This window comes from Pipistrellus hanaki, assembly GCF_964339955.1.
Source record: "Pipistrellus hanaki genome assembly, chromosome: 21".
NCBI lineage: Eukaryota > Metazoa > Chordata > Mammalia > Chiroptera > Vespertilionidae > Pipistrellus > Pipistrellus hanaki.
Genome location: NC_140523.1, coordinates 8,065,826 through 8,088,094, shown reverse-complemented (window position 1 = coordinate 8,088,094; position 22,269 = coordinate 8,065,826). Strand labels below are relative to the sequence as shown.

At 56.5% G+C, this 22,269-nt stretch overlaps 1 protein-coding gene across 1 annotated transcript; it reads right to left on the bottom strand.

Annotated features, from left to right (window-relative positions):
* Positions 1-12,106: 12,106 nt before the first annotated feature.
* CRABP1 (cellular retinoic acid binding protein 1) lies at positions 12,107-21,987 on the bottom strand. Its single transcript, XM_084869334.1, has 4 exons — positions 21,836-21,987; positions 20,955-21,133; positions 16,963-17,076; positions 12,107-12,421 (listed from the first exon to the last, which is right to left on the bottom strand). The coding sequence occupies exons 1-4, from the start codon at positions 21,903-21,905 to the stop codon at positions 12,371-12,373; spliced, it is 414 nt and encodes a 137-aa protein (XP_084725460.1). The 5' UTR covers positions 21,906-21,987; the 3' UTR covers positions 12,107-12,370.
* Between the last annotated feature and the right edge of the window lie 282 nt (positions 21,988-22,269).

Here is a 22,269-nt window from a genome sequence, read left to right as displayed (position 1 = left end):
AAAATCAGCGGCCAGGCCCATGACCTCCGTGGCTCAGCGGCAGGCAGGTCACCCTGGCTGTGGGCCTGTGGGACTGCAGCCAGGAGGCTCGCCGGCCGGGGCCAGCTGCCATCGGAGCGGGCGGTGCTCACCCGGCCGGGCCTGTCTCGGTGCCTGAAGGAGCCATTCTCCTCCGGGGCCTGGCCTGTCAGCCGCGAAGATGCCCCACGGCCGCTCCGGTCTCCATAGGACGTCTATTTATTTTTCATTATTTCATTCATTTATTATTTTTGTTTTTTTGTTTTTATTTATTTGTTTGTTTTGTTTTGTATTTTATTTTATTTTTTTGTTGTTGCTTAGTTATTTTTTTTGTTATTTTTTATTTTTTTATTAAGGTATTATATGTGTACATACCTTACCATTGCCCCCCCACACTCCCATACATGCCCTCCCTCCCCGGAGTTTTGCGTCCATTGGTTGTGCTTATATGTATGCAGACAAGTCCTTTGGTTGATCTCTTATCTCCCCCAGATCTCCCTCCTCTCCCCGCTGTAATTTGACAGTCTGCTTGCTGCTTTACTGTCTCTGTATCTGTATTTTTTTAAAATATATTTTATTGATTTTGTACAGAGAGGAAGGGAGAGAGATAGAGAGTTAGAAACATCGATGAGAGAGAGTCATCGATCAGCTGCCTCTTGCACACCCCCTACTGGGGATATGCCCGCAACCAAGGTACATGCCCTTGACCGGAATCGAACCCGGGACCCTTCAGTCCCCAAGCCGACGCTCTATCCATTGAGCCAAACTGGTCTCGACTCTGTATCTGTCTTTTGGTTCATCGGTTTATAATGTTCTTTATTATCCATAAATGAGTGAGGTCATGTGGTGTTTCTCTTTCATTGACTGGCTTATTTCACTCAGCATGATGTTCTCCAATTCCATCCAGGTTGCTGCAAATGGTAAGAATTCCTTCTTTTTTATGGCAGCATAGTATTCCATTGTGTAGATGTACCATAGCTTTCTGATCCAGTCATCTGCTGACGGGCACCTAGGCTGTTTCCAAATCCTAGCGATTGTAAATTGTGCTGCTATGCTTAGTTATTTTTTTATTTTAATTTCACTTGCTAATATCTTCATGAGTTATCAGTAAGATTGATTAAGTACAGAGGCCACTATTTTTCAAAATATCTTATTCTTCAACATTAGTTTTCCATTAGATATACAAATACATGGATATATATAAGATTTAAAAAACAATCTTGGTGTTTAAACTTGATTAATCATAATTTCTTGATTTGCAGACAAAATTAAAAATCTAATAATGGCTGGAATAGTTTCCATTTTGAGCACTTTTTTCCCCAAAAAATGTTTCACTATATCTTCATGATATAGGTCCATCAGATGACAAAATTAATTTTTTTATTGCTTAAATCAAGCATTTTTGCTTAACTTGTCATCCAAAGCCATCATCACATTAGACTTAGTTGATTAATGTTATTTATTCATAGATTCCTAATTTTTTTTCTGTTTTGTATTTTATTATTCTATTCTATTCTATTCTATTCTATTCTATTCTATTCTATTCTATCATTATGTTTTAAGTACATTTTTGTTGATGTCAGAGAGGAAGGGAGAGGGAGAGAGAGAGGAACATCCACGAAGAGAGAGAATCCTGGGTCGGCCGCCTCCTGCACGCCCCCCACTGAGCGGATGAGCCCGCCCCCCCCCCCCCCCTCCCCCCTGCCTGATTCCTTGTCTGGGAATCGAACCCTGACCTCCCACTCTCCGCTCCACCCTGGAGTCACGCCAGCCGGGCCTCCGTGGCGTCTGCGTGGTTCCAGAGGGAGTGTCCCAGGGCACAAGGCGGAGGCAGCCTGACCTTCCATTACTCAGCATAAGCTCTCATGACTCAGCATAACCTTTCATGACTCAGCGTGACCTTCCATGACTCAGCGTGACCTTTTATGACTCAGCCTCTGAAGATTTTCTTTTCTTTTTTAAAAAAAATATATTTTATTGATTTTTTTACAGAGAGGAAGAGAGAGGGATAGAGAGAAACATCGATGAGAGAGAATCATCGACCAGCTGCCTCTTGCATGCCCCCCACTGGGGATGTGCCCGCAACCAAGGTACATGCTCTTGACCGGAATCGAACCCGGGACCCTTCAGTCCGCAGGCCAAAGCTCTACCACTGAGCCACACCGGTTTCAGCAGCCTCTGAAGATTTTCAACCCACTGGGAGGCCAAAGCAGTCAAGGCACAGAATCCACCTCTTTTCATTTATTTTAATTTATTTTTAAATATGTTTTATTGATTTTTACGGAGAGAATGGGAGAGAGAGAGAGAGAGAGTCAGAAACATCAATGAGAGAGAAACATCCAGCTGCCTCCTGCACTCCCCCCACCGGGGATGTTCCCGCAACCAAGGCACATGCCCTTGACCAGAATCGAACCCAGGACCCTTCAGTCTGCAGGCCAACACTCTATCCACTGGGCCACACAGGTCAGGGCTATTTTTAATTTATTTTTCTTTCACTTCATTTCAGTGTAGAAGGGAAGGAGAGAGGCAGAAAGAGAAACATCGATGTGAGAGAGAAGCATCGATGTGAGAGAGACATCGATGTGAGAGAGAAGCATCGATGTGAGAGAGACATCGATGTGAGAGAGACATCGATGTGAGAGAGAGACATCGATGTGAGAGAGACATCAATGTGAGGGAGAGACATCGATGGGTTGGTTGCCTCCTGCACGCACCCCGGCCTGGGGCTGGGAATCGAGCCTGCGTCGGAGAGACCTGCCCTGGACGGGAGTCGAACCCAGAGCCCATCAATCCAAGGGCTGACGCTCTGTCCGCTGCACCAAACCGGCCAGGGCTGAATCCACCTCTTTTGTTTCTATTTTTGTTTTGTTTTTGTTTATTATAAATTTATTGATTGATTACACATGTGTCCTTATTCCCCCATCCCCCCGCCCCCACGCTCGCCCTCACCCCCGGTGTCCGTGTCCATGGCCAGGCCCACAGGCGCGCACACAGTCCTTTGGTTGATCTCTCCCCTTCCCCCCACCCTCCCCTGCCTTCCCGCTGAGGCTGGACCGTCTGATGGATGCTTCGCTGTCTCTGCGTCTGTTTTTGTTCGTCAGTTTATGTTGTTCATTATTTCCCCTAGATGTGTGAGATCATGTGATATTTATCTTTCTCCAGAATCCACCTCTTGATGGGAGGAAAAGAAGGAGGAGGAGGAGAAAGAGAAGGAGGAGGAGGAGGAGGAGGTGGAGGAGGAGGAGGAAGAGGAGGGGGAGGAGGGGGAGGAAGAGATGGAGGAGGAGGAGGAAGAGATGGAGGAGGAAGAGATGGAGGAGGAGGAGGAGGAGGAGAAGGAAGAGGAGGAGGAGAAGGAAGAGGAGGGAGGGGGAGAAGGAGGAGGGGGAGGAGGAGGAGGGGGAGGGGGAGGAGGAGAAGGAAGAGGAGGGAGGAAAAGGAGGGAGGAGGAGGAGGAGGAGGGAGGAGGAGGAGGAGGAGGGAGGAGGAGGAGGAGGAGGAGGAGGAGGAGGAGGAGGAGGGGGAGGAGGAGGAGGAGATGGAGAAGGAGGAGGAGATGGAGGAGGAGGGGGAGGAGGAGGAGATGGAGAAAGGAGGAAATGGAGGAGGAGGAGGAGGAGGAGGAGGGAGGAGGAGGAGAAGGAGGAGGAGGAGGAGGGAGGAGGAGGAGGGGGAGGAAGAGGACAATGAGATGGAGAAAGAGGAGGAAGAGATGGAGGAGGAGGAGGAGAAGGAAAAGGAGAAGGAGAAGGAGGGGAGGAGGAGAAGGAGGAGGAGGAGGGAGGAGGAGGGGAGGAGAGAGGAGGAGGAGGAGGAGGAGGAGGAGGAGGAGGAGGAGGAGGAGGAGGAGGAGGAGGAGAGGAGGAGGAGGAGGAGGAGAGGAGGAGGGGGGGAGGAAGTGGAGGGGTAGAGGGAGAGAAGGGGAGGGGAAGGGGAGGAGGAGAAGGAGGAGGGGGAGGAGGAGGAGATGGAGGAGGAGGAGGAGAAGGAAAAGGAGAAGGAGAAGGAGGGGAGGAGGAGGAGAAGGAGGAGGAGGAGGGAGGAGGAGGGGAGGAGAAGGAGGAGGAGGAGGAGGAGGAGGAGGAGAGGAGGAGGGGGGGAGGAGGAGGGGGAGGAGAAAGAGGAGGGGTAGAGGGAGAGGGGGGAGGGGAGGGGAGGAGGAGGAGGGTGGGGAGGGTGTTGAGCAATGGAGAGGAGGCCCAATGTCCATCTCCAGCTCTGGTTGTAACCGCCCCCTCCCCCCCCCAAACTCTCTGGGTTTTGGCTTTTCAAAGCCCTCACGGCTCCGTGTGCCCGTTGGAAGAACCGCACAATTCTTTCCGTCATGGCTGGCTCCTTTGATTGTCGGCATCAAAGCTCCCACGAGGTTCAACCAAAAACAATTAAAAAAGAAGAAAAAGAAAGAAGGAAATTGGTGGTTCCTGTAAGGAGACTGTCAGATGAGGGAATCCTGGGGTTTCACAGGGCCCGGAGTCTCCCTCTTTCTCACCATTTCCCAGCTGCGCATTGTTCTGTGCTGGTTTCTTTTTCTTAAAAAAAAAAAAAGAAAGAAAGCCTAAAAGCCGAAACCAGTGTGGCTCAGTGGGTAGAGCGTCGGCCTGCAGACTGAAGGGTCCCGGGTTCAATTCTGGGCAAGAGCATGTGCCTTGGTTGCGGGCACATCCCCGGTGGAGGGTGTGCAGGAGGCAGCTGATGGATGTTTCTCTCTCATCGATGTTTCTAATTCTCTATCGCTCTCCGTTCCTCTCTGTAAAAAAAAAAAAATCAATAAAATATATTTAAAAAAATTTTTTTTTAAATATATATTTGGCCCTGGCCGGTGTTGCTCAGTGGGTAGAGCGTCGGCCTTTGGGCTGAAGGGCCCCGGGTTCGGTTCCGGTCGGGGCCCGGGCCCGGGTGACGAGCTTGGGGAAGGAGGGTCAGGCCGTGGCTCCTGGGCCCAGGGCTTCGTCCCTGATTAAAACCAGACCCGGGAGCCTGAGCCCTCGGCGAAACGGGATCTCTCCCGACGTGGGCACAGGACACGGGGTGCGGGAGGCGGCAGGCTGGCTGGGGGCCCCGGGCAGGGCGGCCACGCTCCACCCACAGGGCCCCCCGGGGACCAGGAGACCCACCCCCTTCTCCTCGGCTTTCCTCCTGCTTCCCCATCTATGTTCCCTGAGAGGACCCGCCTCCAATCCCGCAGTCACACGGTCTGTGGTTATGCACTCGGGGAGGGGCCGTCTCACCTCCCCCAGCCTCCGTGTTATTGTATGTGTGTGTTTTCTTTCTTCTTTTTTTTTTTTTTTTTAATATATTTTTATTGATATTTTACAGAGAGGAAGGGAAAGAGATAGAGAGTTAGAAACGTCGATGAGAGAGAAACATCGACCAGCTGCCTCTTGCACACCCCCTACCGGGGATGTGCCCGCAACCAAGGTACATGCCCTTGACCGGAATCGAACCCGGGACCTTTCAGTCCGCAGACCGACGCTCTACCACTGAGCCAAACCGGTTTCGGCATGTATGTGTGTGTTTTCTTAAATATATATATATATCTGCCCTTGACCGGAATTGAACCTGGGACCTTTCAGACCACAGGCCGAGCTCTTTCCACTGAGCCACACCGGTTAGAGAATCTTTCTTTCTTTCTTTCTTTCTTTCTTTCTTTCTTTCTTTCTTTCTTTCTTTCTTTCTTTCTTTTTTTAAAAATATAGTTTCATTGGTTTTTGGAGAGGAAGGAGGAGAAAGAGAGATAGAATCATCCATGATGAGAAAGGACCATGGGTCAGCCGCCTCCTGCACGCCCCCACTGGGGACGGAGCCACAACCCAGGCCTGTGCCCTGACCTTCTGGGTCCTCGGTTGATACTCAACCACTGAGCCACACAGTATCATCACTCCTACTTAAAAAAAACCACACATACATTTTTTTAATTGATTTCAGAGAGGAAGGGAGAGAGAGAGAGAGAGAGAAACATCTATGGTGAGAGAGAATCCGGGATCCGCTGCCTCCCACCCTGGGGATCGGACCCGGCACCAGGCCACGTAGGCTGACCGGGAATCGAACCCTGACCTCTTGGGCGGATGCTCCACCATGGAGCCACGACGGCCGGGCTTTATGTCCCATTCTCCGGGAAGAATACATTCAGCCAAAACCGGTGTGGCCCAGTGGATAGAGCGTCAGCCTGCGGACTGAAAGGTCCCGGGTTCGATTCCGGCCAAGGGCATGCACCTTGGTTGCGGGCACATCCCCAGTGGGGGGCGTGCAGGAGGCAGCTGGTCGATGATTCTCTCTCATCGACGTTTCTAGCTCTCTATCCCTCTCCCTTCCTCTCTGTAAAAAAATCAGTAAAGTATATATATTTTTTTTTTAAAAAAAGAAAAGAATCCATTCAGTATCATTTCTGGGCAAAAGAGCAAATTCTCCCAAGGCTCCTGCAGAGGCTCTGGGTGGTCTCTGCTGCGAGCGGATGATCTATCTTTCTGGAACCTTCCCTACAGACGTGGAGACGTTTACTTAGCGAGCAGAGAGCAGACGGCCGTCCCCACATCCTAATTCCATTCCTGCCCTCGAGGGAGGGACCGTCATGCGTCACGCCGAGCGAGGGGAGGGTGTGGGGCCCCTGGGGGGATCCGATCCAGATCTCCCTGGCTCGCGGGCAAGCCGTGTTTCGGGATTCCAGCATTGAAAAATTAAAAGGCTGGCTGCGGAAACCGTGTGTAGGGAAACACATATTGAGTCATAAAACCCTCCCAGGGAACGTAATGAAAAGCGAAGGCTGTGAGAAAACGCCGGGAAAAGTCCAGTTCCCAGGGACGCACGGAGTCAAATGAGCATTCGTTGTTTTTAACACGCGCCCCCCTTCCCTGCTGTCCAGAGTAGGTTCGGAGAAGTAGGATTAAGTTTTCTTTGACCGGCTTTAACCAGAAAAAGGGGATTCTTTCTCATCAGGGGTGTTTCTATTTCTCTCTCCCTCTCCCTTCGTCTCTGACATCAATAAATATATATATATATATATACTAGAGGCCCGGTGCACGAAATTTGTGCACCAGGTGGGGGAGGGGGTTGCCCCTCAGCCCAGCTTGCACCCTCTCCGATCTGGGACCCCTTGAAGGATGTCCGACTGCCCGTTTAGGCCAGATCCCAGTCGGACACCCCCCTCACAATCCGGGACTGCTGGCTCCCAACTGCTCGCCTGCCTGCCTTCCTGATTGCCCCTAACCGCTTCTGCCTGCCAGCCTGATCACCCCTAACCACTCCCCTGCCAGCCTGATTGATGTCTAACTGCTCCCTTGCCAGCCTGATCACCCCCTAACCACTCCCCTGCCAGCCTGATGGATGCCTAACTGCTCCCCTGCCAGCCTGTTTGCCCCCAACTTCCGTCCTCTGCCAGCCTGGTCACCCCTAACTGCCCTCCCCTGCCAGCCTGGTCACCCCTAACTGCCCTCCCCTGCAGGCTTGATCGCCTCCAACTGCCCTCCCCTGCAGGCCTGGTCCCTCCCAACTGCCCTCCCCTGCAGGCTTGATCGCCTCCAACTGCCCTCCCCTGCTGGCCATCTTGTGGTGGCCATCTTGTGTCCACATGGGGGCAGCCATCTTGTGCGTTTGGAGCGATGGTCAATTCGCATATTACTCTTTTATTAGATGGGACTAGAGGCCTGGTGCATGAAATTCGTGCACGGGGAAGAATGACCCCCAGCCCGGCCTGCACCCTCTCCAATCTGGGGCCCCACAGGGATGGGGCCTAAACAGGCAGTCGGACCTCCCTCTTGCAATCCGGGACTGCTGGCTCCTAACCACTCACCTGCCTGCCTGCCTGATCGCCCCTAACCACTCTGCCTGCCAGCCTACTTGCCCTCAATTGCCCCCCCCCAAGCCTGATCACCCCAACTTCCCCCCATTGCCAGCCTGCTTGCCCCCAACTGGTCCCCCCCCCCCCGCCAGCCCGATCACCCCCAACCGCTCTCCCTGCCTGGCCTGATTGCCCCTAACCACCTCTGCCTCAGCCCCGCCCCCATGGCTTTGTCCAGAAGGTCTCCCGGTCTAATCAGCATCTTACCCTTTTATTAGCATAGATTTTTTAAAACGAGTGATGATGGCCGGGACCGGTTTGGCTCAGTGGATAGAGCGTCGGCCTGCGGACTGAAGGTCCTGGGTTCGATTCCCGTCAAGGGCATGGACCTTGGTTGCGGGCACATCCCCAGTAGGGGGTGTGCAGGAGGCAGCTGGTTGATGTTTCTCTCTCATCGACGTTTCTAGCTCTCTATCTCTCTCCCTTCCTCTCTGTAAAAAAAATCAATAAAATATATTTTTTTAAAAAATCTGTAATAATAAAGCATCATATGCTAATTACACCAGACATCGTTCCGTACGTCCTTCTGGGTGACCCTTCGGACGAAGCCGGGGCCGTGAAGGAAGGCTGGGTCCCGGGTGTCAGAGGGGAGTGGTGCCAGCAGCCGGGGGAAGGAAGGCCTACGCTGGCACAGATTTCGTGCACCGGGGCCTCTAGTTTTAAAATAAAACCAAACCCCGCGTGGGAAACACACAGGACAGACAACCAGGTTTTTTCCCCAACAGATATACAAGAAGAAATAAAATTAGCCCTGGCCAGTTTGGCTCAATAGTTAGAGCATCGGCCCTGTAGACTGAAGAGTCCTGGGTTCGATTCTGGTCAAGGGCATATACTTCCGTGGCAGGCTCCATCCCCAGCCCTGGTCGGGCTGTCTGTGAGAGGCAGCCAATTGGTGTGTCTCTGTCACATCGATGTTTCTCTCTCTTTCTCCCTTCCTCTTCTCCCTCCCTTCCTCCAATGCTCTCTAAAACAGAACAATACACACACACACACACACAAATAAATGAAGTGGCCGAAACCGGTTTGGCTCAGTGGATAGAGTGTCAGCCTATGGACTAGAGGGTCTCAGGTTCGATTCCAGTCAAGGGCATGTACCTTGTTGCGGGCACATCCCCAGCGGGGGTGTGTGCAAGAGGCAGCTGGTCAATGATTCTCTCTCATTGATGTTTCTAGCTCTCTATCCCTCTCCCTTCCTCTCTGTGAAAAATCAATAAAATATATTAAAAAAATAAAATAAAATAATAAATGACATGAGGGGAACCTCTAGATCAGTGTTTCCCAACCTTCTCTCATGATGAGAATCACCTGGTGGAGTTGTTAAAACACAGATTCCTGAATCCCAACTAAGAAGTGCTAAACTAGAATTTTTGAGAACATATAGGTAAAATTGCATACCTAACTTAGTGCTCTGTATATAAAATCTGTCTTAGAGCACTAGTTAAGTATACAATTTTACCTATATGTTCCCAAAAATTCTAGTTTAGCACTTCTTAGTTGGGATTCAGGAATCTGTGTTTTAACAACTCCACCAGGTGATTCTCATCATGAGAGAAGGTTGGGAAACACTGATCTAGATGAGCAGGTTCTGTCTCTGGCCCAGGACAGGTCACATGACCCAGGCCCTGCCAATCACGGTGCCCTAACCATGGTGCCCTCGCCCTGCTGTGATTGGTCCAGAAGGGGTCACCTGACCCAGAGCATCTGCCTAAGGGAAGCAGAACGGGGAAGTCCAGCCCCTTGTCCCGCTGTCCGGACCGTGTCCCCGGCTTTCCTCCCCGTCAGGGGGACGGGCACATTCCTTCAGATATAAAACAATAAAAAGGCTTTGTTTTCCTTTTGAATTTTTACGAGTTTATGGGGGCCAACCTGACGACGTGCACCGAGCGCGGGCCGGATCTCCGATGCTTTTATTTTTATTATTTATTTTATTTTGTTTAAATATATTTTATTGATTTTGTACAGAGAGGAGGGAGATGAGAGAGAGTCATCGACCAGCTGCCTCCTGCACGCCCCCTACTGGGGACGTGCCCGCAACCAAGGTCCACGCCCTTAACCGGAATCGAACCCGGGACCTTTCAGTCCGCAGGCCGACGCTCTGTCCACTGAGCCACACCGGTTTCGGCTCTCCGATGCTTTTAAAAACCAGCTTTATGAAGAAGATATATTCAAGGGGCTCTTACCCTCCCCGCTCCCTCCCCACGTGGGGGTCTTGTTCGTCAATAAGTCTCCACCGTTGCAATACAGAAAAAAGTAAAATAGAATTTTAGAAAAAAATAGCACACGGCATACAATCCGCCCGTGTAACGCACATGAGAGTCTGTGGTTTTCAGGGCGCTCGCCGGGCTCTTCAGCCGTCACCCCATCAATTGTGGGGCCTTGTCATCGCCTGGGAGGGGACCCCGTCAACATTCCCGGCTCCCTTCCCCACACCTCGGCCTCAGACAGCCACCTCGGCCCTCTCTGCCTCCGGCCTGGTCTTTTTTAAAAATATATTTTATTGATTTTTCACAGAGAGGAAGGGAGAGGGATAGAGAGTTAGAAACATCGATGAGAGAAAAACATCCATCAGCTGCCTCCTGCACACCTCCTACTGGGGATGTGCCTGCAACCAAGGTACATGCCCTTGACCAGAATCAAACCTGGGGGCCTTCAGCCTTCAGGCTGACACTCTAGCCACTGAGCTACACCGGTTTTGGCTGGCCTGGTCTTTTATATATATATATATATATATATATATATATATATATATATATATATATATATATATATATATGTATATTTTTTATTGATTTTTTACAGAGAGGAAGAGAGATAGAATTAGAAACATCAATGAGAGAGAGACATCGATCAGCTGCCTCTTGCACACCTCCTACTGGGGATGTGCCCACAAACCAGGTACATGCCCTTGACCGGAATCGAACCCGGGACCCTTCAGTCTGCAGGCCGACGCTCTCTATCCACTGAGCGTCGGTTTCAGCATCTTCATTTTTTATTTTATTTTTATTTTTATTAAGGTATTATCTGTGTACATATGTTACCACTGCCCCCACTCCCATACATGCCCTCCCTCCCCAGAGTTTTGCGTCCATTGGTTGTGCTTATATGCATGCAGACAAGTCCTTCGGTTGATCTCTTATCTCACCCAGATCTCCCTCCCCTCCCCGCTGTCATTGGACGGTCTGCTTGTTGCTTTACTGTCTCTGTATCTGTCTTGTGGTTCATCAGTTTATGATGTTCCTTATTACCCATAAATGAGTGAGGTCATGTGGTGTTTCTCTTTCATTGACTGGCTTATTTCACTCAGCATGATGTTCTCCAGTTCCAGCCAGGTTGCTGCAAATGATGAGAATTCCTTCTTTTTGTGGCAGCATAGTATTCCATTGTGTAGATGTACCATAGCTTTCTGATCCAATCATCTGCTGACGGGCACCTCGGCTGTTTCCAAATCCTAGCGATTGTAGATTGTGCTGCTGTGAACATAGGGGTGCATATGTCCTTTCTGATGGGTGTTTCTAGTCCTCTTTACAAACTTCCCGAGTCTCCTGGGCTTCCCAACGGATCGGCTGCCTCCTGCACGCCCCCCACTGGGGATGGAGCCCGCAACCGGGTACATGCCCTTGACCGGGAACCGAACCCTGGCCTCCTGGTCCATTGGTAGATGCTCAACCACTGAGCCAGACAGGCCGGGTGCAGGCTGGGCTGAGGGACACCCTCCCCACCCCCCCAACCCCATGCATGAATTTTAGTATATAAAGAAAGAACGGCCGAGACCGGTTTGGCTCAGTGGATAGAGCGTCGGCCTGCGGACTGAAAGGTCCCGGGTTCGATTCCGGTCAAGGGCATGTACCTTGGTTGCGGGCACATCCCCAGTAGGAGGTGTGCAAGAGGCAGCTGATTGATGACTCTCTCTCATCGATGTTTCTAACTCTCTATCCCTCTCTCTTCCTCTCTGTAAAACATCAATAAAATATATTAAAAAGAAAGAAAGAAGGAAAGAAAGAAAGAAAAAGAAAGAAAGAAAAGCACGCCAAAGCCGGTTTGGCTCAGTGGATAGAGCGTCGATCTGCAGACTGAGGGGTCCCAGGTTCGATTCCGGTCCAGGGCATGGACCTAGTGGGGGGCGTGCAGGAGGCAGCTGGTCGATGATTCTCTCTCTCCTCGATGTTTCTGACTACCTGTCCCTCTCCCTTCCTGTCTGTGAAAAATCAATAAAATATATTAAAAAAAATAAAATAAAATAAGAAGGGAGAAGCCTTGAGATGTGTCCAACCAGTTTAATGGTGATGAAAACGTGCGGATGCCAAACTACAGAGCACAGGACAGGCCCGGCAGAGGCCTGGGGCGGGGAGGGGGGGACACACACTACAGCTCGGACAGGGGACGGGGGCCGCTAACGCTGACGGGGGCGGGGACGCGGCTGGCCGCTCAGACCAGCTGTCCCCGGAGGGGGATGCGGGGGGAGGAGAGAGGGGACATGCATGCGCCGTCCACTCTGGGGGCGGGAGCGAGCGGCCGCCGTCACTCCCGCACGTAGATCCTCGTACAGACCACGTCGTCCGCGCCGAAGGTCTGGAAGGGAAGGAACAGTGACAGCCGATCGCTAACGAGGCCGCTGACCCCCCCGTGAAAGACGCTCGGAGCCCAGACCGGCGTGGCTCAGTGGGTAGAGCGTCAGTCTGCGGACTGAAGGGTCCCGGGTTCGATTCCGGTCAAGGGCATGTGCCTTGGTTGCGGGCACATCCCCAGTGGGGGGCGTGCAGGAGGCCGCCGATTTGTGATTCTCATCACTGATGTTTCTTGTCTCTCTCTCTCTCTCCCTCTCTCTCCCTTTCTCTAAAATCAATAAAAATATATATTTAAGAACACACACACACACACACACACACGCTGAAACCAGTTCAGCTCAATGGATAGAGCGTCGGCCTGTGGACTGAAGGGTCCCGGGTTCGATTCCGGTCAAGGGCATGTGCCTTGGTTGCGGGCACATCCCCAGTGGGGGGCGTGCAGGAGGCAGCCGATCCGTGATTCTCTCTCCTCATGGATGTTTCTCCCTCTCCCTCCCTCTCTGAAATGCGTAGAAATATACTGAAAAGGATTAAGAAGGATCCTTCCAGCTAAATGCAATGACTCTCGTGTGTCTGTTGGCTGTGGGAAGATGTAAGCTGCATCCCCATCTCCCCCAACCAGCACCAAACGGCTGAGCCAGGGGCCGGTCCCCGGGGCCCTCCCGGGCAGCAGAGCGGGAGACCCACAGCGTTTTATTTTTAGAGAGAGCGGGGAGGGAGGGAGGAACACAGAGAGAGAGACACATCGCTGGGTTGCCTCCTACCCGCACACTGACCAGGGCCTGGGATGGAGCCTGCAAGCCGGGCATGTGCCCTTGACCGGGAACCGAACCCGGGACCCTTCAGTCTGCAGGCTGATGCTCTATCCACTGAGCCACACCGGCCAGGGCCCCAAATGCATTTTTTAAAAACCCACAAAGCAGCCCTAACTGGTGTCCGTGATTCTCTCTCATCATGGATGTTTCTCTCTATCTCTCTCTCTCTCTCCCTCTACTTTCCTCTCTGACATCAATAAAAAATACGTTTTTTAAAAAACATTTTCATGGGAATACTTTTATTTTTTTTTAATTATTTAAAAATATATATTTATTGATTTTTTACAGAGAGAAAGGGAGAGGGATAGAGAGCCAGAAACATCGATGAGAGAGAAACATCAACCAGCTGCCTCCTGCATGCTCCCCACTGGGGATGTGCCCGAAACCAAGGCACATGCCCCTGACCGGAATCGAACCCGGGACTCTTCAGTCCGCAGACCGACGCTTTATCCACTGAGCCACACCGGCTTCCGCGACATCAGAATACTTACAGGGTAGAGCTCCCCTGCTCCAGTCTGAGCCCCTCCCCCTGACCTCCATGTCCCATTATCCCCCGAGACACTTCCCAGCTCCCCCCAACCCCCAAAAGTCAGCGCGGGGGATGGACACAATGAGTCTCTAGGCCTCCAGGGCGGGTCTGCAGGGAGGGAGGAGGAGGGAGCCTGAAGGCCGGGGCCTAAGGGAGCCTGAGGCTCGGAGCTGGGGGCGGTGGTGGGAGGGAGCCAGCCTCTCAGAGTCAGCATTGTGGGGACAGCCTCTCAGAGTCAGCATGGGGGGGACACAGCCTCTCAGAGTCAGCATGGGGGGGGCACAGCCCCTCAGAGTCAGCATGGGGGGGACACAGCCTCTCAGAGTCAGCATGGGGGGGGACAGCCTCTCAGAGTCAGCATGGGGGGGACACAGCCTCTCAGAGTCAGCATGGGGGGGACACAGCCTCTCAGAGTCAGCATGGGGGGGGACACAGCCTCTCAGAGTCAGCATGGGGGGGGCAGCCTCTCAGAGTCAGCATGGGGGGGGACACAGCCTCTCAGAGTCAGCATGGGGGGACACAGCCTCTCAGAGTCAGCATGGGGGGGGACACAGCCCCTCAGAGTCAGCATGGGGGGGGACACAGCCTCTCAGAGTCAGCATGGGGGGGACACAGCCTCTCAGAGTCAGCATGGGGGGGACACAGCCTCTCAGAGTCAGCATGGGGGGGACACAGCCTCTCAGAGTCAGCATGGGGGGGACACAGCCTCTCAGAGTCAGCATGGGGGGGGGCAGCCTCTCAGAGTCAGCATGGGGGGGGACACAGCCTCTCAGAGTCAGCATGGGGGGGACACAGCCTCTCAGAGTCAGCATGGGGGGACACAGCCTCTCAGAGTCAGCATGGGGGGGACACAGCCCCTCAGAGTCAGCATGGGGGGGCAGCCTCTCAGAGTCAGCATGGGGGGGGACACAGCCTCTCAGAGTCAGCATGGGGGGGACACACAGCCTCTCAGAGTCAGCATGGGGGGGGGACACAGCCTCTCAGAGTCAGCATGGGGGGGACACACAGCCTCTCAGAGTCAGCATGGGGGGGACACAGCCTCTCAGAGTCAGCATGGGGGGGGACACAGCCTCTCAGAGTCAGCATGGGGGGGACACAGCCTCTCAGAGTCAGCATGAGGGGGACACAGCCTCTCAGAGTCAGCATGGGGGGACACAGCCTCTCAGAGTCAGCATGGGGGGGGGACACAGCCTCTCAGTCAGCATGGGGGGGGGACAGCCTCTCAGAGTCAGCATGGGGGGGACACAGCCTCTCAGAGTCAGCATGGGGGGGACACACAGCCTCTCAGAGTCAGCATGGGGGGGGACAGCCTCTCAGAGTCAGCATGGGGGGGACACAGCCCCTCAGAGTCAGCATGGGGGGGGGACACAGCCTCTCAGAGTCAGCATGGGGGGGGACAGCCTCTCAGAGTCAGCATGGGGGGGACAGCCTCTCAGAGTCAGCATGGGGGGGACACACAGCCTCTCAGAGTCAGCATGGGGGGGACACAGCCTCTCAGAGTCAGCATGGGGGGGACACAGCCTCTCAGAGTCAGCATGGGGGGGACACAGCCCCTCAGAGTCAGCATGGGGGGGACACAGCCTCTCAGAGTCAGCATGGGGGGGGACACAGCCTCTCAGAGTCAGCATGGGGGGGACACAGCCTCTCAGAGTCAGCATGGGGGGGACAGCCTCTCAGAGTCAGCATGGGGGGGACACAGCCTCTCAGAGTCAGCATGGGGGGGACACAGCCTCTCAGAGTCAGCATGGGGGGGACACAGCCCCTCAGAGTCAGCATGGGGGGGACACAGCCTCTCAGAGTCAGCATGGGGGGGACACAGCCTCTCAGAGTCAGCATGGGGGGGACACAGCCCCTCAGAGTCAGCATGGGGGGGGACACAGCCTCTCAGAGTCAGCATGGGGGGGACACAGCCCCTCAGAGTCAGCATGGGGGGGGGCGCGGATGCTGACCGCAGCCTCCTCCAGCCCCTGCTCTGCCTCTGCCCGACGCTGTCATCGTGGGCTTTCAGCCTGTGTTAATGGGGCAGACGGCGTCTCTGAGCCCCGGACGGGAGGTGGACTGGGCGGGCCAGGCACACAGTGGGTGGGGGATCGCACAGTGGGTGGGCGAGCACACAGTGGGTGGGCGAGCGCACAGTGGGTGGGCGAGCACACAGTGGGTAGGCGAGCGCACAGTGGGTGGGCGAGCACACAGTGGGTAGGCAAGCGCACAGTGGGTGGGCGAGCACACAGTGGGTAGGCGAGCGCACTGTGGGTAGGCGAACGCACTGTGGGTTGATGAGCGCACAGTAGGTGATGGAGCACACAGTAGGTGGAGGAGCGCATACAGTGGGTGGGCCAGGGCACACATTGGGTGGGTCAGGGCACACAGTAGGTGGGCGAGCGCATAGTGGGTGGGCGAGCGCACAGTGGATGGGTCAGGCGCGCAGTGGGTGGGGGAGCGCACAGTAGGTGGGGGAGCGGGTGGGCGAGTGCACAGTGGGTGGGCCAGCGCACAGTAGGTGGGCAAGCACACAGTAGGTGGGGGAGTGCACACAGTGGGTGATCCAGGGCACACAGTGGGTGGGCGAGCGCACAGTGGGTGGGTGAGCGCACAGTGGGAAAGCGAGCACACAGTGGATGGGTCAGGCGCACATTGGGTGGGCGAGCACACAGTGGGTGGAGGTGCGCACAGTGGGTGGGCGAGCGCACAGTGGGTGGGCTAGCGCACAGTAGGTGGGGGAGCAGGTGGGCGAGCGCACAGTGGGTGGGGGAGCGCACAGTAGGTGGGCAAGCACACAGTAGGTGGGGGAGCGCACACAGTGGATGATCCAGGTCACACAGTGGGTGGGCAAGCGCACAGTGGGTGGGCGAGTGCACAGTGGGAAAGCGAGCACACAGTGGCTGGGCGAGCGCACAGTGGGTGGAGGTGCACACAGTGGGTGGGCGAGCGCACAGTGGGTGGGTCAGAGCGCACAGTGGGTGGGTCAGAGCGCACAGTGGTGGGCGAGCACACAGTGGGTGGAGGTGCGCACAGTGGGTGGGCGAGCGCACAGTGGGTGGGGGAGCGCACAGTGGGTGGAGGTGCGCACAGTGGGCGGGTGAGCGCACAGTGGGCGGGTGAGCGCACAGTGGGTGGGCCAGGGCACAGTGGGTGGGGGAGTGACCGGGGGGATGGGGAGGACTCGCGTTGGGCACCGTCGGGCTCGGGCCGGGACCTCACCAGGATGAGCTCGTCGTTGGCCAGCTCGCGGGTCCAGTAGGTCTTGGGGCCGTCGCCCTCCAGGAGGGTCTGCGTGCAGTGGATCTTGTTCTCGCTCTCCCACGTGGGCAAGCTCTGCGGGCGGGACGCGGGCGACACGCGTGACACTGGGCCGTGGCGGGGCAGCCGGGCCAACAACAGGGCCAGGGCGCAGTCCGCCGTCAGCAGGGCTCCGGCCCCCACGCCTCCCCAGGCACCCCAGGCCATACTCGGGGCCCTGGCTGCGGATGGATGGGGGGTCCCCAAGGTGACCAGACGTCCTGCGTCGTTTTAAAAAAGCCCCAATTTTTTGAAAGATTCTTTTAAACCTTTTGGACTTTTTTACAACGCCGCGGGACGCGGGACAAATTGTTAGAAATCGGGACTGTCCCGCCAAAATCGGGACGTCTGGTCACCTTAGTCTCTACACTAGAGTGGCCAGATGATGGCGACCTCTGAACACATCATGATCTGGCCGCTCCGTGTGTGTCCTGCATCCGTGGTCGGCAAACCGCGGCTCGCGAGCCACAGGCGGCTCTTTGGCCCCTTGCGTGCGGCTCTTCCACAAAAACACCACGGCCTGGGCGCGTCTGTGTTGAAGAAGTGGCGTTGGAAGAAGTTTACGTTTAAAACATGTGGCTCTCCAGAGAAATGTCAATCGTTGTGCTGTTGATATTTGGCTCTGTGGACGGATGAGTTTGCAAACCACTGGACTATATCATAAAAGGCTAATATGCAAATGCCCCCCTCGACCGGGAGTTCGACCAGCAGGCAGGCCGGCCAGCCGCCCCTGTCCCCTCCCCCTGGCCGGGCTGGCCGGACCCCACCCATGCACAAATTCATGCACCGGGCCTCTATTATACACACACACACACACACACACACACACACACCCCGAGGCCACAAAGCCTCAGGCAGGCTCTGCAGCTCCAGGAATACAATTGAGAACATGCCCGCTTCTGTACAGACCGACTGCCCTCCCAGCGATGCGGGTGTTAAAGATGAGGAAAACGGTGTGGCTCAATGGATAGAGCGTCGGTCTGCGGACTGAAAGGTCCCGGTTCGATTCCGGTCAAGGGCATGTACTTTGATTGCAGGCACATCCCCAGTGGGGGGGGGGCTGCAGGAGGCAGCTGATCGATGTTTCTCTCTCATCGATGTTTCTAACTCTCTATCCCTCTGCCTTCCTCGCTGTACAAAATCAATAAAATATATTTAAAGGTAAGGACCTCCACACGTCGAAGCTACGTTACCCGGGCCGAGACACCCCATCTGTGACCCTATCCGCGGACGGATTCGGGGGGAACCCCTCTTTTTCTGGGTGCCTTGCCTTGGTCTGATAAAACAGGGTGCCTCTGGCTCTGAGGATAAAAACTCGGCGCCCCAGCCGGCGTGGCTCAGTGGCTGAGCCTCAACTTTTAAACCCGGAGGTCTCGCTGGGTTCGATTCCCGGTCAGGGCACAGGCCCGGGTTGCAGGCTCCATCCCCAGTGCAGGGCGTGCAGGAGGCAGCCGATCCTGGTTCTCTCTCATCATCATGGGTGTTTCTCTCTCTCTCTCCTTTTCCCTTCCTCTCTGACATCAATAAAAATCTATTAAATATTAAAACAAACAAACAAACAAACAAAAAAACACCTCGTGCCCTAACTGGTGTGGCTCAGTGGATAGAAGGGTCCCGGGTTCGATTCCGGTCAAGGGCACGTGCCTTGGTTGCGGGCACATCCCCAGTGGGGGGTGTGCAAGAGGCAGCTGATCCATGATTCTCTCTCATCGATGTTTCTCTCTATCCCTCTCCCTTCCTCTCTGTGAAAAATCAATAAAATATATTTTTTTAAAAACACACACACAAAAAAAACCCCCAAACTCGGCCACTTTCCAGTGTATATATATATATATGCATGTATTTGTATTACCTCCCTCTAGGAAAAAAATGCAAAAAACAAACAAAACAGCCCTCTCAAGGCTTCTCATGCTGTGGGAGGTGGGAAGCAAAAGAGGGGACCCCCTGCTGCTGCCCCCCCTGCACCCCCCCCCCCCCGTGTTTGCACAGAGCCGGGGGCTGGGGACCCAGGACACCCCTGCCTTTTTTTTTTTTTTTTTTTTTAACTGACGCAGGGACAGGGGTCAGGCAGGATGGGGACAAAGCCCTCTCTCTCTCTCTCTCTCTCTCTCTCTCTCTCTCCCTCTCTCTCTCTGGTCCCACGATGCGTCCGGCTCTTTCCAATCGGGGCGGCGACAGCGGCTCCGATCCCCCACCGCCAGCCTGGCCATCGTGTTCAGGCCGTGCCAGCCTCGGGGCCCAGCGTTGCCATGGGGATCGGGCCTCGGGGTCCTTGTCCCAAGCCCCGGGCCCAGCCATCCCGCCCGCCCCGGGCCCCTCAGACTCAGGAAGGCCAAAGCAACACCTGGCTCTGGAATGGGACTGGCTTTTCTTTTCTTTCTCTCTCTTTCTCTTTCTTTCTTCTCTCTCTCTCTTTCCTTCCTTCCTTTCTTTCTTTTTAAGCACCAGAAGCAGTGGCCCATCTGCCCTCAAAACCGGAGCGACCAGCCCTCCATGCCACTCCGGGGCCCCGCACATGCAGGCCTGCCCGTCTGCAACAGGGAGGGACACCCCCTCGCGTGCCCCGCTCCCCACCCCCGTGTGCGTCTGGGGCTGATGTGCGGAGAAATGCTAAACTCTTGCCCTGAACCAGAGAGAGAGAGACAGAGAGAGAGACAGAGAGATACACACAGAGAGAGACACACACAGAGAGAGACACACACAGAGAGAGACAGAGAGAGACACACACAGAGAGAGACAGAGAGACACACACAGAGAGAGACACACACAGAGAGAGACACAGAGAGACACACACAGAGAGAGACACACACAGAGAGAGACAGAGAGAGACACACACACAGAGAGACACACACAGAGACAGAGAGAGACACACACAGAGAGAGACACACACAGAGAGAGACAGAGAGAGACACACACAGAGAGAGACACACACAGAGAGAGACACACACAGAGAGAGACAGAGAGACAGAGAGACAGAGAGAGACAGAGAGAGATACACTCACACAGAGACAGAGAGAGACAGAGAGAGAGAGAGTGAGACAGAGAAACAGAGAGAGACAGAGATACAGAGAGAGACAGACAGACATAGAGAGACACACAGAGAGAGACACAGAGAGACAGAGACACAGACAGACATAGAGAGAGACAGACAGAGCTCTAGTCCCCCCCACACCCTCCAGCCAGAACCGCCTTTAGATCCCCTTTCCTTTAAGGAACCGGTGACGGCGGGTGGGAGCGGTGCGGGGGGCAGGGAGAGCCCCCCCCCCGCCCCCTCAGACTGCTGGGCCTGGACCTGGAGCGTCTCCAGGGGCGCGGGGACCCCGGAGCTGCCGATCCACCTGCCCCGCCGCCCGCCCCGGGGCCGCCGCGCCCGGCGCTGCGCAAACCCCGCGGGGACGCGGCGCGCAGCGCTCCGCTCCGGGGAGGCGGCTGCGGGGCCGGATGGGAAGCCAGGGGGCAGGGCTTCCCCCGCAAAGGCTTCCCCCCCAAAGCCCGGGGCTCCGGCTGCACAGACCAGACCCCTGCAGGCCGCGGGGGCGCACGCCCTGTGCCGACCCGGAGAGCGCGCCCCGGGGGCGGGGGTGGGAGCGGGGGAGGGGGGTGCGCGCCCCGGGGGGGCGGGAGGGGGAGCCGGGGAGGGGGGTGCGCGCCCCGGGGGGCGAGAGGGGGAGCCGGGGAGGGGGGACCCCGGGGGGCGGGAGGGGGATCCAGGGAGGGGGGTGCGCGTCCCGGGGGCGGGAGGGGGAGCCGGGGAGGGGAGGGGGGACCCCGGGGGGCGGGAGGGGGATTCAGGGAGGGGAGGGGGGACCCCGGGGGGCTGGAGGGGGATCCAGGGAGGGGGGTGCGCGCCCCGGGGGCGGGAGGAGGAGCCGGGGAGGGGAGAGGAGGGGGGACCCCGGGCTCCGCGCGCTCACCCGGCACTTGCGCCCGTCCACCGTCTCCTCCTCGAAGCCCTCGCCGACCTTGAAGCTGATCTCGGTGGTGCGCACGGTGGTGGACGTCTTGATGTAGAAGCGGTCCCCGTCCTGGCGGATCTCCACGTGCGGCTTGGACGCGGCCGCCACGGCCACCTTCCGCAGCATGGCGTTCACCCCTGCGGGGAGGGGGCGCGGGCTGGGGGGCGGCCGGGGCACCCCACACCCCCCGCCTGCCGCCCGCCTGCAGCTGGGAGCTCCCGCATCCTGCAAACCCCCCACCCACCCCGTGCCTGCCTGCAGCTGGGAGCTCCCGCACGGGTGGGCCGGGGCACCCCACACCCCCCGGCTGCCAGCCTGCAGCTGGGAGCTCCCGCATGGAGGGGGGGGCACCCCACACCCCACGCCTGCCTGCCCGCCCGCCTGCAGCTGCGAGCTCCCGCATGGGGGGGGGGGAGCCGGGGCACCCCCACACCCTCGGTCTGCTGCCTGCCTGCAGGTGGGAGCTCCCGCATCCTGCAAACAACCCCCCCCCCCCGCACCGCCAGCTCCCTGCAACTCCCCCTTCCAGAGGAGAAACTCAGAGAGAGACCCATCGGGTTCGTGGTTTCACACCGACACCCCGAACCTCAAGCCCCGGACGCTCCTCGGTCGGACCCCAGGAACCATCGCTCCTCCGGATGGTCCCACGGACAGGAGCGAACCGGGGAGCCGTCGGGGGGCTGGGAGACCTTGCCCGACCCCCCCCCCCTCCGACCCCTTCCGCCACACCCCCGGTGGGACTCGGACTTGCTCCTGCGGGGGGTGTCGGTCCCCAAAACCCACCCTCTGCGGGCTCAGGGCACGTCCCCGGGGGGAGGGGGTGCACCCGCGCCCCTTACCCAGAGCCTTGAGGAGCTCGTCGAAGTTCTCGCTGCTCCGCATCTTCCAGGTGCCGGCGAAGTTGGGCATCGTGGCGGCTGCAGCGGCGGCGGCTGCACTCGGGGCTGCTCGGCGGAGACTGCGCGCTGCGCCCGGCGCGCCCGGAGTCTATGGCGAGCGCCCCCGCCCCGCCCCGCCCCCGGCCCCGCCCCGCCCGCGGCCGGCGCCCGCCCTCCCCTCGCCGCGCCCCGGGTGTCAGGGTCTCCTGGGTGCGAGCCCCGCACCAGCTCCCCGAGATCCAACCATCCAAGCGGGAGAGGGGCGCTCTGCCGCCGCCGCCCCCCCCCCCCCCCCCCCCGGGCCCCGTTCTGACAGCAGCGGGCGCTCGGGGTTGGAAGGATCGGGATGGGGGCACCGAGGGGTCATTGTGGGAGCGGGGCGGGGAGGAGGTGGG

What these genes read in the sequence shown, in the direction of transcription:
- CRABP1 (XM_084869334.1), bottom strand. Translation starts at nt 21,905, where the DNA reads ATGCCCAACTTCGCCGGCACCTGGAAGATGCGGAGCAGCGAGAACTTC. An exon ending in TGGACGGGCGCAAGTGCCGG is followed by an intron (nt 17,077 to 20,954) that starts GTGAGCGCGCGG and finishes TCCCGCCCGCAG; the next exon opens with AGCTTGCCCACGTGGGAGAG. An exon ending in CCAACGACGAGCTCATCCTG is followed by an intron (nt 12,422 to 16,962) that starts GTGAGGTCCCGG and finishes CTTCCCTTCCAG; the next exon opens with ACCTTCGGCGCGGACGACGT.